The sequence below is a fragment of the Brassica napus genome, chromosome A10 (genome assembly GCF_020379485.1).
Source record: "Brassica napus cultivar Da-Ae chromosome A10, Da-Ae, whole genome shotgun sequence".
Lineage (NCBI taxonomy): Eukaryota > Viridiplantae > Streptophyta > Magnoliopsida > Brassicales > Brassicaceae > Brassica > Brassica napus.
The window spans coordinates 354,488-369,948 of record NC_063443.1 but is presented as its reverse complement, the minus strand read 5'-3'; the positions used below and the strand labels follow the sequence as shown (position 1 = coordinate 369,948).

The 15,461-nt window shown below is 39.2% G+C and overlaps 3 protein-coding genes across 4 annotated transcripts; 2 read left to right on the top strand and 1 right to left on the bottom strand.

The window, feature by feature from the left end:
- The first annotated feature begins 88 nt into the window (after window positions 1-88).
- Window positions 89-3,035, top strand: LOC106370881 (aspartyl protease family protein 2). Of its 2 annotated transcripts, none has more exons than XM_048743314.1 (2): window positions 89-1,697; window positions 2,859-3,035. In XM_048743314.1, the coding sequence occupies exon 1, from the start codon at window positions 200-202 to the stop codon at window positions 1,643-1,645; it is 1,446 nt and encodes a 481-aa protein (XP_048599271.1). In that variant the 5' UTR covers window positions 89-199; the 3' UTR covers window positions 1,646-1,697; window positions 2,859-3,035. The 2 variants fall into 2 exon arrangements, with proteins under 2 accessions (XP_048599271.1, XP_048599270.1); XM_048743313.1 differs by lacking the exon at window positions 2,859-3,035 and adding an exon at window positions 1,747-1,916 and having other exon boundaries at window positions 89-1,704.
- A 1,072-nt stretch (window positions 3,036-4,107) lies between these two features.
- LOC106369389 (pathogenesis-related protein 1A) lies at window positions 4,108-5,345 on the top strand. Its single transcript, XM_013809548.3, has one exon. It carries the CDS (start codon window positions 4,250-4,252, stop codon window positions 4,967-4,969), a length of 720 nt encoding a protein of 239 aa, XP_013665002.1. The 5' UTR covers window positions 4,108-4,249; the 3' UTR covers window positions 4,970-5,345.
- On the bottom strand, window positions 5,162-14,685 carry LOC106370880 (protein REDUCED CHLOROPLAST COVERAGE 1). Its single transcript, XM_022693218.2, has 25 exons — window positions 14,433-14,685; window positions 14,118-14,241; window positions 13,928-13,989; window positions 13,055-13,147; window positions 12,588-12,660; window positions 12,108-12,392; window positions 11,962-12,029; window positions 11,710-11,841; window positions 11,583-11,624; window positions 10,979-11,494; window positions 10,751-10,905; window positions 10,132-10,654; window positions 9,993-10,055; window positions 9,800-9,901; window positions 9,388-9,705; window positions 9,187-9,279; window positions 8,986-9,087; window positions 8,759-8,863; window positions 8,547-8,680; window positions 8,267-8,450; window positions 8,037-8,168; window positions 7,822-7,934; window positions 7,608-7,695; window positions 5,551-7,525; window positions 5,162-5,464 (listed from the first exon to the last, which is right to left on the bottom strand). Exons 2-24 carry the CDS (start codon window positions 14,176-14,178, stop codon window positions 5,639-5,641), a joined length of 5,331 nt encoding a protein of 1,776 aa, XP_022548939.2. The 5' UTR covers window positions 14,179-14,241; window positions 14,433-14,685; the 3' UTR covers window positions 5,162-5,464; window positions 5,551-5,638.
- Between the last annotated feature and the right edge of the window lie 776 nt (window positions 14,686-15,461).

Here is a 15,461-nt window from a genome sequence, read left to right as displayed (position 1 = left end):
TATAACGTCGCTTTTAATCTTATGATAAAAATGAGAGTAGATATTTATTTGAAAACGAAGAATATCATTCACACATTTCCATTTATTACAGAAAAAAGAATATTAAAAAGGTGTGTCTCTTCAAGAAGACTTAGTTCAAAGTTGAATTATTTATACAGAGACCACTCTCACTGCCATTTCCCCAGAGAAAACGAGAGAAATGGAAGGAAGAAGAAATGCTTTGCTCTTTACTCTCTGTTTCTTCTTCTTCTCTCTACCTTCCTTGTCTTCCCTTCCTGCTTACCAAACTCTAGTCCCCACTTCTCACTCTCTTCCTTCCGCTTCTCCCACCTCATTCCAACCCGAATCCGAACCCGTTTCTGAATCGTTGATAGGATCCGGATCCGACTCTGACTCGTCCATTACACTAAACCTCGACCACATCGATGCTCTCTCCACCAACAGAACTCCCGAAGAGCTCTTCAGCTCTCGGCTCCAGCGTGACTCCCGGCGCGTGAAGTCAATCGCCACACTCGCCGCCCGGATCCCAAGAAGAAACACCACCCATGCGCCGAGACCCGGCGGATTCAGCAGCTCCGTCGTCTCTGGTCTCTCTCAGGGAAGTGGAGAGTACTTCACGCGCCTCGGCGTCGGAACTCCGGCGAGATATGTCTACATGGTGCTCGACACCGGAAGCGACATCGTCTGGCTCCAATGCGCTCCTTGCCGGAGATGCTACTCTCAGTCCGACCCGATTTTCGACCCGAGAAAGTCCCGGACCTACTCGACCATCCCCTGTTCTTCGCCTCTCTGCCGCCGGTTAGACTCCGCCGGATGCAACACGCGCCGCCGGACTTGCCTCTACCAAGTCTCGTACGGCGACGGTTCCTTCACCGTCGGCGATTTCGCCACCGAAACGCTGACTTTCCGACGAAACCGCGTTAAAGGCGTCGCCGTCGGGTGTGGCCACGACAATGAAGGTCTCTTCGTCGGAGCAGCCGGTCTGTTAGGTCTCGGGAAAGGAAGGTTATCGTTTCCCGGTCAGACCGGTCGCCGGTTTAATCAGAAGTTCTCTTACTGTTTAGTCGACAGATCCGCTTCCTCCAAACCTTCATCAGTCGTCTTCGGAAACGCCGCCGTTTCGCGAACCGCGAAGTTCACGCCGCTTTTATCGAATCCGAAGCTTGATACATTCTACTACGTCGAGCTGCTCGGAATCAGCGTCGGAGGGACACGCGTCCCCGGCGTAGCCGCTTCTCTTTTCAAACTCGACCCGATCGGTAACGGCGGAGTCATTATCGACTCGGGTACCTCTGTGACCCGGCTGGTCCGACCCGCTTACATCGCTATGAGAGACGCGTTCCGGGTCGGGGCCAAGAGTTTGAAACGAGCGCCTGACTACTCTCTCTTCGACACGTGTTTCGATCTCTCCCATCAAAACGAGGTCAAAGTTCCGACGGTGGTTCTACACTTCCGTGGAGCTGACGTGTCACTTCCGGCGACTAATTATTTGATTCCGGTGGATACTAACGGCAAGTTCTGCTTTGCATTTGCCGGTACGATGAGCGGGCTATCCATTATCGGGAACATCCAGCAGCAGGGTTTCCGGGTCGTTTACGATTTGATGGGTTCCCGAGTCGGGTTTGCTCCACGAGGATGTGCTTAATCCTGACCCGACCCGAGCCGGTACGGATAATGTACTTTGTTTTCGTTTTCTCATTTTATGTTTTTTTTTTTTTTTTGGTCTAAATGTTAAGCTCATTTTATGTTTTAGATGTGTTTTTCGGACAAGTGAATCTTTAGCGGTTGAGTTTAAATACGTGTTGATAAAACTTCACGTGTTGTCGGCTGTATTATTAGCGTCTTAAATGTTTTTAACTCTTTGGGCCAAAGGGAGCGGGCATGACCTTTTTTTAATTAACCAAAGCTTTCATTTACTTTTATGAACCTACAAATGATATATATTGTATTGTCAAGAGCAACATTAATAGTATCAACGCGTGTAGTAATCTCATGCCTATATGATGCCTTTTCAAACAAAGATAAGATATTCTTACTAATTATCATATATATCAACAACAGTTATATATGTGCAGCCGTAAAACCAATATTAATGAAAGTAAGGGATGCAGCCGTAAAGTTAAATACGAATGCTAAACTTATCAATACAATTATGCAGTCGTAATGATAATATGCAGCCGTAGTGATAATAGCTGAATAAACATCTATATGTAACATGTATAAGAGATGCGACAGATCTTAGCTAAACATGCATACATAGCTAAGCAAGAAGAAAATTTACCTAAAATCTAATCAGTTTCACTTGAGTTTTAGAAGCGTATTCAATCAATTGTGATATTAATACTATAAAACATGTTCAGTTGATATGCAGCCGTACGAAACATGTTAATATGCTAAGTGAAACAAAAATAAACAAATTTTCAAAAACTCAAATAAGCATTAGCTTGTCGACAAGATCTCATTTCGATCGAGTGATTTTATTTCCTTGAAACAAGAGTAAATCAATATTGTCGACTAAAGCTCCTAAGCTCATAGTATGTATGAGTCCATTTTTACAAACCATGAATTGATAATAAACATGGTTTGAAGAAGGATTGAATATAGACTAAAAATATAACATAATAAAAATCTATACCTATTAGTTCAAGGTCGCTAGAGATCGTGCTGATAACGTGTTTTGAATAAAGAAGAGAAGACAAGAGAAGAGAGGAATTGGTGTGTGTTATTCCATGAGTAATGAGTCCTTTATATAGGATTACAATAGCTTGCGGACAAAGCCACTTGGAGAATAAGTAAAACTTGGAGAACAAGTATATTTAAGACTTGCCATAATGGCATCACCATAATATTCATAACACATTTTATGTTTTAGATGTGTTTTTCGGACAAGTGAATCTTTAGCGGTTGAGTTTAAATACGTGTTGATAAAACTTCACGTGTTGTCGGCTGTATTATTAGCGTCTTAAATGTTTTTAACTCTTTGGGCCAAAGGGAGCGGGCATGACCTTTTTTTAATTAACCAAAGCTTTCATTTACTTTTATGAACCTACAAATGATATATTTATTCGAATTCTAATACTATTTGTTTCTTAAAAACTACGTAAACAAGTTTTTGGAATAAGTCGAATAAAGATTATGAAAACAAGTTTCAAGACCATGCTATAGAAAATAGTACAATACTCCTGTAGAAAATATCAACAAAAATTATAAATTAATAGTATTCAATCAATTATAAAATAAATTCTTAAAAAACTTAATTACACAGTTTTTAATAAAATAAAATAAAACTTTAAAAAATAAAAATACTTTTTATATTAGAATATTAATTTTTTTTTAAACCGAGAGAGTAAATCTTAAAGAAGGTAAAGTACGTCCAAAATCTATTTTCATATTTTTATTAGATCTTGGTAAAGTACGGTAGGAGTGTGTATTATATAGGCTAATAGAGCACATGAATTTTCGTGTTGGTATTTCTTAAACAGACAAAAACGAAGATCCAGCGCGACGTTAGAGACAGGGTCCGGATTTTATTTATTTATTGGGTTGAATACTTCTTTAATACTACTAGTAATTTTGGGTTTAATCTACTTTATCACCAAATTATCTTGAATAAGAGATATTAGAATGTTGTCTTCACTCGGTTAGATATTGTAGTTTAGTTGTAATTGAGTTTTCTGTATGGTGTGGGACAAACCCATGAAGTGGTTATTTTGGCTATCTGCATTAGATCTTTACTCTACTAGTGTGGTTGACGACTTGACGTAGTGTGATAGCTTGACACCCGCTATCTAACGAAGTTCAATAGTTATTGTCACTTTGCATCAATTTTTAATTAAAGAAACTCGAATGATTTTCATAATCGTCAAAACTAATCGGAACAGAAAGTTATCATCGATCGTAAGTATAACCTTTGAAATATATATAGATCAATGCAGATTACGGATCAAATTTTGGATAACAAACAATAATCTCACCTTAACTTTAACCTTAGACCTTAATGTTAAGTATTGCCTAAATGTGGTTTTAAATTTAGCGGCATTCCGGTATTCAATATTCACCGTGCGTTGACTCATGCAAACGATATATTTACATTTGACGTTCATAAATAGAAACAATTACTTATTGATTCGTTTTCCCTCTCAACAAATCCTATCGGAGAGTTAATTACACCTTCACCTGCAATTGAGTAATTAACTCTCCTATTAAAAAAATATACTATACCCTCTTTTGTTTCTTTTTTCAAAGAAAAATGGAGCTTCGTAAACGAGAACTACGAGCTCCGTTTCACATATTCATCACCATTACGTTGTTCCTCCTTCAACTATGTGCAGCGACGTCCCAAATCAATCACAGCGAGTCGTCTACACAAACCTCCGTTAACTCTCCGTCAGCACCAAATTCACGATTTCTCTCTTCATCAGCACTGTCGTTAACCGGAAAACATTCCTCCTTCAGGTGGGGGAGAAGACGACATCGTAACAAAGTAAACAGAGCAAGCATTGAGTTTCTATACGCACATAACCTCGTACGAGCGCGCGTGGGAGAACCGCCGTTAGAATGGGATGGAAGATTAGCGGCGTATGCACGTGCGTGGGCGAGACAGCGCGTCGGGGACTGCAGGCTAGTTCACTCCAATGGTCCGTTCGGAGAAAACATATTTTGGGCCGGACAGAATAACTGGAGGCCCATTGATGTCGTCAAAGTGTGGGCCGACGAGAATAAGTTCTATGACGTTAGGGGTAACACGTGTGAGCCAGGGCAAATGTGTGGACATTACACGCAGATCGTGTGGAGAGATAGCACCAAGGTTGGGTGCGCACGTGTGGATTGTTCAAACGGTGGCCTTTATGCTATTTGTGTTTATAACCCACCGGGAAATTTTGAAGGTGAAAACCCGTTTGTAAGTTATCACGGCCAGATTGGTCTTCTCCGGGAAGAACCACCGGCGGTTGTCGTTAATCCATTTTAACTTGAAAATGGCGCGAAAGCTGAGGACACCATGCTTCTGCATTTTTTAGTTGTTAATATTTCTTTTTATTCGAAGTATTATTATTATTTTTGGAAAAAACGTATCTCGTGTTTATTCAGAGGTATTATCATCTAATAACTGATTCAATAAACAAGTTTATAAATTATAATTACGATATTTCGTAGCAGGCCATTAGATAAGATGTAATTGATGACAAATACGCAAAAGTGAACAAGAGATAACAAAAGTTTTTTTAACATGGGCGGCCACAAGGGATATGAAAAAAGATTATGTCCAAAATTTCCTAATCTTTTATTGGCTGAATTAAAAATTAAAACCCAGAAAACAATACTTCAGCACCTCACATGGTATAGAAGAAAAAAAGAATAGTTCTGGCTTTTCCCCCTCTTCAACCTCTCCTTCTCTTAGAATCCAGATCAAATCATTTTGAGACTATCACAAGCCACAGCTTCCGATGACTGATAACGAAATTACCTGAAAATATAGTCATCATCAAGTTTAAAATACATGTATTATGCATATGTCTATATATATAAAAAAGATTCAACCAAGAAGCAAACCTTTTATACTGTCCCCTAAGAAACAGCAAGGATCAGAGAGAGAGATGTGTGAGTGATGAATTTCATCGACGATGCTGAGTCTTTGGTTTCAAGCTGCGGACTTGGGAGCCTCGCTGCCTCTGATGACTCTGCTATAAGCAATCTTGAACGGTTGAGAATCATAAGGCCTGTTAAGCAAACTGATCGGCATTCTCAGTGTCTGTTTCCTGTTTCTCCTTCCTCTTAACAAAATGCTAAACGTCTTCTCGCCATCCTCAAACTTCTTGTTTCCGTTCTCCATTTCACTGCTAGCCACTGCATTCACATGATTAACAGAATCCATAGTTTCACCCGCGGTTGCCGCCGCAACTTGCTTGCCTTCTTCCACACCTGAAGTGTCAATATCAGTTGGTAGAATCACAGTTGGCTCTAAGACAGTTGAAGCTATTGGCTCGGGAGCGATCATGTGTGGAGGGGGAAACTCAACGGGATGGCATCCGGGCCAAACCGTTCTTGGTACAAACTCCGACATATGCGGCCATGGGAACTGATTGGGATGGAAAGGACCACTGGTTACAGGATAGGTACTTGTGGGGACTGATTGAGTGTAAGGAGGAGGGTATACAAAGGACATTGACTGCATCAAGTTTGGAGTTGTAGGAGGTGAAGGGAAAGGACCAGGTCCGTGATGAAGAGTCATGTTCACTGGCCACGACGGTCCAATGTTCATGCCTATGGGAGTAGGACGTATGATACTTGGAGGTGATGACGGGTTGAATGGAACAGCTGAAGCTGATAGCTTCTTGTTAGGTAACAGTAACTCTCGCGGGGCGTCGCTCGAGTCTGTAGCAGAGATTCCCAGTTTTTCCTTCAGATCATCTGAATCAGCAGCCAGCTGATCTTTCACTTCTTGCTCTGTGGTGGAATGAATCATATCTGTTACACCTTCGTTAGCTTCATCAAGTACTGGTTCTTCCACCTGAATGCCCCCACCAGATTCTTCATTTCCGTTCAAATTGTTCCCTTTGAATTCCACTTCAGATGATTGTAACTCTACTTCGATCTCTTCTTTGCCTTGAGGTTTGCTAGACTCTGCGTCCGCAGAAATTTCATTTTTCACCTCTTTCTCTGACACTGTAATCATCTGCTCATCCCTTGTCAGCTCCACCGATGTGCCCTCTTCAGATTTTTTCTCCTCTTGCTTATCTGAAGCTTCGGCTTGTGGAGCCCAGACTTGATACTTGGCAATGGAGCCAGGTGGTGCCAATGCTACTTCCTTGTAGGATGGAGATTTTCCAAGACTTACAACAGAGGATTTCGGGTATGCCTCATTTTGCACATTACTAGACAGACCAGATGGCACAGCAGGAGAAGCATCCGTCTTCAACCCATCTTCTTCTGATGTTTCAGCTGAAGTTTTGGGGTTATCAGAAGACGGCGTTGATTTAACCCGATATGCCAAGGTTTTAACCTTCCTGCCAGATTTGGTGCCTTGAGTTGTCATACCGGGAGAATGATGATCTCCATAGTTTGCATAGGACGCTGTACGCTTCTTCACAACGTAGTATGTGGCGTTCGGCTGAGTAGCATTCTGGAGAACAGGGTTATCGTTATCAGCTTCAACATTTTTCTTCTGATATGTATATACCTTTCCAACTGATGCTCGTCGTTGCTTCAACCGGCGACCATATGATCCAGCAGATCTCGGTCTATGCACCGGTTGCCATCCATCTTCACTACCATCAGGGTGTTGTGTCTCAGTTGAAACTTCAGCAGATGTAATTGGATTACTATTATCCATAATAGCCTCGTCAATGACTGGATGTGAAGGTGGTTCTTCAGCTGGAGCAAGAATTGTCTCCTGATTCGCATCGCTCGATTGACCATTTTCTGATCCAGTTGCTTCTGTCTCCTCTTCAGACATTTCCTTTTGATTTTCCCTTGGGGTTTCTGTTAACTGTTCAGAAACAACGTTCTGATTGGATTTTTCCTTTAGCTACACAATAACACAAGGTCCAATCATGTAAGCACTATTACCCATTAAAGTGGAAAAATGTGGAAAGAAATAAAAGTTAAACCTTCATATAGCTCTTCCTCTTTGCTGCCACACTCTGTTTCCCTTTTGCGTTATGGCTTGGGTTGATAAAGTCCAGTAGATCGGATACACTGCAAAACATTATGAAGCTAAGGATCTACCCGAGGAGTAAATTTTATTGATACACTCAAACAGCATAGAAAACGTCTAAACGACAAATAAGCAGAAAATAATAATATCTAAGGAACTTGTTTGACCTTAGGTGGCCTTTGCTGGCTATAGACGCGTCAGGCTTAGGAGTACCATTTCTTGCAGCTTCCTGTTGTTCAAAAGCCTTGGACTCAAAGTATTCTAGCCAAGCAGCAGCATCCTGAAGAATATAATCAGATCGTAAGGTTTAAGAATGCATACAATTGTCAGAAAGATGAATGATTTGCCTGCTGGGATATTTTGGTTAGATATATATAAATACCTGAGTACGCAAATCATCTGGGCCCAGCTTTGCTCGGAGGATTCTTAAGGTTGTTTGCTCATGCTGAACACTTAAATGGTATGCTTCCATCAACGAGAGCGCAATGGCTATGGCATGGTAGCTTGCAGCAGTCTGAAATTTGACATAATTAGCAGCAACATATCAGCAAAAACAAATCAAAGTTCTTACAAAGTGATGTTCCAAAAAAGACAGAGCATCGGGAAAAGAACCTGGATATGATCAGGACCAAGCAACCTTTGATTACACTTGAGAGCTTTGTGAAGATACCTCAAGGCAACATGTACATTTCCTAGACCTTCCTCCATCATGGCTACATTGATGTATGTAGCAGCAGTGTTCGGATGAGATGGACCACATGTTAGATGTAAGAGATACAACGCACGCTTAACATACCTAACAAAAGCCAAAAAAATCAGAGTTTAGATGATAGAAATAGACACCCAAACCATTAAACCTCGCAGTTCTTTGAAATGAAGACTGGTAACTTACTTGAGAGCCAGCTCTGTATGCTGAAGCCTATAATAGAAGACAGCAAGATCACCATAACTCTTCATTGTATCCGGATGATCAAGTCCAAGTTCCCTCTCATTGATATCTAACGCCTTTTGCTGATATATAGTAGCCTGTTTCAACAAAGTCTTTTAGTTTTGCAATTGTCATATCGAAGAAAGATATCACAGCCTAACTGTCTATATACAGACCTGGTTAAAGTCACCAGTGTGATATAGAACTACAGCAAGTAAACTGTAAGCTCCGGCTGTCATTCTGTGATACGGACCACAAACTGCTACAAGCTTAGCAAGAGCCTGAGGGAGGGGAAAAACAAAAGAGACGAAACAACAAAACAAATCATGACGCCTGTACAGAGAAACAAAAGTAATATGAAGAAAGAGCTGAAGAGTAGGAAAAGGATTTTCCGGACATGTACCTTTGTTCCATATGTAACTGCATCTTCAAGCTTTCCTTTGTCTAAGGCTGTTTTAGATGACTCCAGAAGTTGTCTTCCATCAGCAGACGAACATGCTGCTTGCTGCAGAGATTTAGAATAGAAAGTCTTAACAACTATGGTTGATATATTATTAGAAAGAATACAAATTCAGATAGAAAATTCTTTCATCTTGTCTATTACCTTATGCACTGGGACCAGACTGACCACATCTGTTTTTTGGAACGGTTCTGGGGACTCCATGTCAAAATCCCTTGGAATCAACTCAATACCAACCTGAGGACATATACAGTTTAACACAAACATTAAATTTCAATCTAATAGTTGATTAGCGACTAGTTATAACTCAAAAAAAAATTCTGGTTAAAGCATTCATTGAATTACCTTATGGCATAATCCACGGAGAATGGCAAACTTTCGTAGATCCTTGTAACTGAAGGCATTGAGATCGTAGTCATATCGTTTCTTCAAGAATTTCTCCAACCACCGGAAGATAAGAGGATGTACATTCCAAGAGTTTTCCGCTTCAGTTTTTGGAATCCCAAGCATCATGTTCAGAGCAGTAGCTACTTTTGCAGCTATTTTGTCAGTGTCAGCAGCAACAGCAGAAATCACCGCCTGAAGAATATGCTTAAGGGCTCTAACAATCATCTCATGAACACACAGAGACTGTACATGTGACAACTTATCTGAGAGCTTAACCTGTTGTTACCATAGATAAAACATGGATGGTTTTATATGATCATTCATCTTCAGTAGATTCTAAGAAAAATGAAGTTAAAACAAGGCTACTTACGACATATCCTAAAGAGCGCATCCGAAGACCTCTTGTGTGCATAAAATCAGTTAGAGTCCGGCCATCAACTGGGGAGAGTTCCAACGAACCAAAATCTGCAACCTGTATTGAGAAATAAATACCAAACACATGATGTGTTATTATCTTCATACTAGCAATAGACAAGAATACAATAAACTTTACACTCATTTACCAGCTTCGGAATAGCGACTTCAGTATAATACTTTTGTGCCAAGTCGACAAGTTCTTGCAACGACTGAAACAAATATTCTTAGTTAGTACACAGTAAGTAAATGAACATAGAGAAAGGACTGGAGGTTTAGTGTAAAAACCTTGTCATGAAGTCCAGTATCTGACTCTTGTAGGCGAGTGAAGGCTGCTTCAGACAACAAATTCTTCAGGACAAGCACATTTTCTTGAGCATTCTTCTCGGCGTCAGATTGCAAAGTTGCAGTTATTGCAGCATTATCAGCCTCTGAAGAAGCCGAATCAACCTGAGACGATAGTGCAGTCTGCTGCGCCTTAGGGCTGCTTGCGTCTGTTTTTTTCTTGTTGCTGTTGAGAGACTTAAGCGGCTTCCCAAGCCCTTCAACCTTCAGTTCATTCTTAGACTTTTCGTTGGTTTGTTTTTTGTCCTTTTCGGTATTCTTTTGATCTTGTAAATGCTGTATCCAACAGGCTCCAAGTTCCCACCTCATGATACTATCCCTGTCTATCTCTTCTTCCTCCAGCTTAACAAGACTTTCCTCCAGCATTATACTTACAAATTCTCGTGAAGATGTAAGCTCATCATCCTGTTGCTGATGTGTTTTCTTGTTCTGCTCAGGAGAGGATTTATGGAGAAGGAATCTCAAACTGTAAACACCATGAGAATAATTAGTCAGGTAAGTAACTACATAAGCTAAAGAGAAAAGGATGAATGTTTCTTCCCACTAAGTAAGAAATGATCACCTGTTGATGTTTAGAGCATTAGCACCACCTTCAGGCTGTTCAAGGAGGTCAACAATTTGAGAAGGTGGGCTTAACTTCTCATTCTCCTTCTCTATTTTGACAACAGAAATGTAACCACAATACTTAAGGCTTATAGTTCCTAAAGTAGCAACATCCTGCGTACATAAACAATGGTTAAACCATGAGTAACAAATCTTAAACATGGAAAGTTATATAAAAAAGACTAACATGAGCAGCAGTGTTCTCATCAGCTGTAAGTCCCTTGAGAAGGTTCCGTTCCATCAGCTTCGTTTTATCCAAACCAGTAGCTTGAATTCCGTCGATTTTGGTATCCACTTTGCTACTTGCATTGGAAGTATCCCTCGTAACCGTAACACTCAAATCTCCAACTGTCTCGGAATACAGCACTTGAGAGTCTTCAGCCAGAACTGGGTCAGCCATTACTTTCTGAACAGCCTTGATGGCTCTGAAAGTGGCGACATCAACGAAAAGGTTGTGAAGGAGAAACACTTTTCTGTCTCTAAGTTGCCTCTCCTCTGCTGTTTTGCAAGGCATGGATGCGATAAAGGCGAATTCGTTGGCCCATGGAACCAAATCGTAGCTGCCGTCTCTTCCTTGACCACCACCATCCCCTCCCCATCTCTCATCCTCGACAGGGAGAGGCGGAAACGCTGCTGGTGACTGCGCTGCAGAAGGCGGGATGAGCCATGTGTTTGCTCTAAACCCGTAAGGAAGATTCCCAAACTGCACATATAGAGATTAAACGCTATTAAACTTAACTGTAATCCCATTCAACACCGGCTAAATCTTCATTAAGAGAAAAGAAACATACCTTGTTGCGCTCCGAAAATGCTTTCAGAAGATCACTGTAAGCCTAAACATGATTAAAAAAAAAAGGAATAAGCTCAGCTCAACGGTGGATAGGTCATAATGTAAGAGAGGCGAAAGAAAGAAGTTACATTATCGAAGGCTCTACTGATTTGTCTAAGCAAATCAACAAGATTGTGACATATGATTCTTTGTTTCCCGATGCTGTAGAATCCTTTTCTGCAGCCTTCGACATGAACGAGCTTCCCGTTACAAAGCTTCACCTGAGACCAAAGTTTGAAACGCAAACGCAAACGTTATCACCAAAACGCCGATTCGCTACATGGAGAAACCAACCGAATTATAGAATGAGAAACTTTGTGTTATCGTAATCGTCGGCTTACATCGACGGAGAGAAGATGATCTTCCGCCGCGATATCTTCAGTTTCCCGCTTCGCCACGAGCCTTATATCTATAAACACACACAGATCGATTGAGAAAATGGACATCAAAATTAAGGTTAGAGAGAGAGAGAGGGAGAGGATCATACATTGAAGAGGAGGAGTGAGGTGAGCGAGAGAGAAGAACTCATAGAAGCTTCCGAGCTTAGGGAAAGAGTGACTAGTCTCTCCGGCTTCATCAACAACCGCATCCTTCGGCGCAGGAGACGGCGGAGGCGACGTTTCAGTCTGTTTGGGATTCTTTCCACCTCCCTTAACCTGCGCATTTTTCACCGAATCGGATTTCTCCGGCGACGGACCGAAGCAAGTAGTACAGGCGACGACGTCAAGCAGCCGTCTAACGTGCGCCATCGCGGTTCCCTCATTGTAATCCTCTGAACGGAAAAAAAAAATTGCAAACGTCACCTAATTAGAAGAAGCGCGAAAAAAGCTTATGTGACGCCGTTTTGGCATATAATTAATACGACATCGTTTATGTAACTGCACGTTTTTTATATCCGTTACGGCGCGTTAACGGCAACAGATTAAAAACGAGCGTCACGTCAAATTGATGCACGATGGAACTTTACCTTCTGTTAACGTGAGAACACACGGCTTAAGCGCCGAAACATCCACTGTGTCTTTTAACTGCGATCCTCTTACCTGTAACGACAGACATGGATCGTGAGTATTTTACCACAGTACAAATTTTACTCCTTTTATACTATTACTATGATTCTAACTTTTATTTTCTTTATACTATTCCTATGATTTAATCAGTGAAAAAATAACTTATTCTGGTAACATTTCTAGTTGCAGAAAAGGGAAAGAAAAGTCAAAACTAGCAATTTTTAGGCACAATCACACTTAAAATCATTTTTTTATCAGATGTTAGACAGAAGTCTTTTTCATTTGCTTTTTCCTTACTTTGGTATTCAGATCCTATGAGATTCCCCAATAAATATGAATATCTCTGGACCATCCAACATTAACAAGTAACCAACGAGAAAATGATTTAGAAACTTCCACTCAAAATATCATTCATAGTTTTTTTTACCTCATGGGAGAGAGAATAGTTGGTAACATGGCAGGTGTCGAAGTTAACGGATAAAAGCCGACGAACATCTATGATCCTGTCCGTTGATATGCCCTGTTTTCAGACATACGTGCTTCTCTGTTAAATCTACATTTGATCATATTTTCTTCTAAGATAATAAACATGCGTAACCTATGCCTGGAATACGGCTTATATATACCACTGATATTGCATCATAGAAGAAAACTGTTTAACAAATTTTCGAAAAATATGAATATTAGTTGTACGTGTTTATTGACGATAATTTTGTATATATACACATGTTATCGTTATACATATTTCACTGTCTATATAACGTCTACGTAATTTATTGACCAAAATATTAAATAAGTGAATAAGTTGATAATCGAATTCGTGTGTTACACACAGTTTTGTATTTATATACACGTTCAAATAATGATAAAAAAATAAAAGATAATTCTAAGTCAATTGAAATTGATTTATTTAGAAAAAACAATAATAATACAGCATGTATAACTATCAATTTTTATGGTAACGTGTATTCTTTCGCACCTTATCCCAACAACAACAAAATCAAAGACAAGAAAATCGGCCATGCACATTGGGAGTTTATATATCAAAAGCAAAACATGAAACATATTAAGATCAAGTTTCAGAATTATACAATTATACAGTCAAGAAACTAATGTAATAGAAATCAGCCAGGTGCATGAAAGTGTTAAACACAAAGAAATAGAAAACGGGTTGTAAGTTAAAAGTTATAACGAATTTCACAAAGAAATCGCTACCCCAAAAAACAGTTGTTAACACGCAAGAAATATGAGAAATAACAACACAATTCGAAAATGATGCGAGGAAAATAATCACACGAACCTTCAAAATAGCCTCCGTCTCGTCCGGAAGGTTCACAATGACATCCACCATAACCGGAAGAACTGCATATAAACCGTAAACCATGGTTCATATGTAAACTATAATTTAATTATTAATTAAAGAAAATTAATCAACAGCTTATTTTTTTTAATTGAAATTCATATAGATAAGGTTTCACTATTGGTGATACCTTTCTCTTCCTTCTTCTTCTTGTCTCCTTTTGTCTTTCCACGGTTGCTCTTGGGAGCCATTTCTCGAGCTTTTTTTGTTTTTGTTTTTTGTTTTTTACTTTTATTGAAAGAGAACCAAATAAACTGAAAATAAATCGAATTGCTTAGTTAAAACTTAAAACAATACCATTGTCTGACATACAAACAAATGAGAAAATTATATGTCCATAATTTTATCCAAATCATTTAAACTGAATATAATACAGTTAGCTATGTTATCTGCTGATATAACACAAACTAAACACGAAAAATAATAATCAAAGTTCGGTAGTTACCGAGTGATAGGTAGAGCACTAGCTTAGTTTAGTGAGCTTTTCCACCAGCGAAATATGAAATCTAAAAAGTGAATGGTAAAAAAATATGATAAGAAAGAGTTATGTGAGAGTTTAGCAGTGCGAAGAAAAGCTGAAGCTGTAAGCTTTCATGGAGGAAGGGTGTGAGAGAAAAAGATAGAGATAGTAAAAGTTTTGCGAGTGATAAGGAAGCAAGGGCGGAGATTCAATAGTCAGATGGGTAGGATGGCATTTTATGGACGTTGGTGGTATTTTACCGTAATTATCTCCTCTTGAAAGGGTATATTAGTCTTTTAGTCTGTATTGAATTTTGCTTCTTCTTTCGGAATGATTTCTTTCCTATTTTAGGGCCTTTTACCTATTAAATGGGCCTGGAGGGAATTGTCTTATTTCTTTCTTTTCTTATTCATTCATTTGGGGACTATACTCCTTTCCATTTTGATATACCTACCACACGGAATCACTAAATTTTCACACCCTCTTAGTCGGAGCCGTTTTTGAATATTTAATTTTAATTCAAGAACTTGTAACTTATAAGTATGAGCCATTCTATTACATTTGAACAAGAAATGGTAAAATATTTTTACGTGTTTTTATTGTTTAATGACTACATAACACAATTTAATTGAATATTCTTATAAATCAAGTTATAGTAGGTATGCATATATGGCTAACCAACACTGTTTCAAGCTTTTTTTCAAATGCTGGTTTGAAAAATCGCCCTTTATGACTAAAATACATTTAGTGTTCAAAAATTCTCTGTCTTTAGTCTTATTAAAAAAATATGTATAATTTTAATTAACAAGGATGATATATTTATAATTTAAATATACTTTTGTATGTTTGCATATAATGAATCAAAGGTGGTGATTAATTAAGACAAACAAAAAAATATGTTTTGGTAAGCAAAATATAATTAAAAAAGAGGTATAATTTATTTTATAGGAAAAAATAAAATAAAAAAGATTTTTATGTGAAGAAAGCGCAGGCGAGATTGTCGTCCAGTAATGT

Coding starts and splice junctions, on each gene's coding strand:
- LOC106370881 (XM_048743314.1), top strand. CDS start 200: ATGGAAGGAAGAAGAAATGCTTTGCTCTTTACTCTCTGTTTCTTCTTC.
- LOC106369389 (XM_013809548.3), top strand. CDS start 4,250: ATGGAGCTTCGTAAACGAGAACTACGAGCTCCGTTTCACATATTCATC.
- LOC106370880 (XM_022693218.2), bottom strand. CDS start 14,178: ATGGCTCCCAAGAGCAACCGTGGAAAGACAAAAGGAGACAAGAAGAAG. Junction 11,625..11,709: donor TCAGTAGAGCCTTCGATAAT/GTAACTTCTTTC, acceptor AATCATGTTTAG/GCTTACAGTGATCTTCTGAA. Junction 8,864..8,985: donor CAGTTACATATGGAACAAAG/GTACATGTCCGG, acceptor CCCCTCCCTCAG/GCTCTTGCTAAGCTTGTAGC.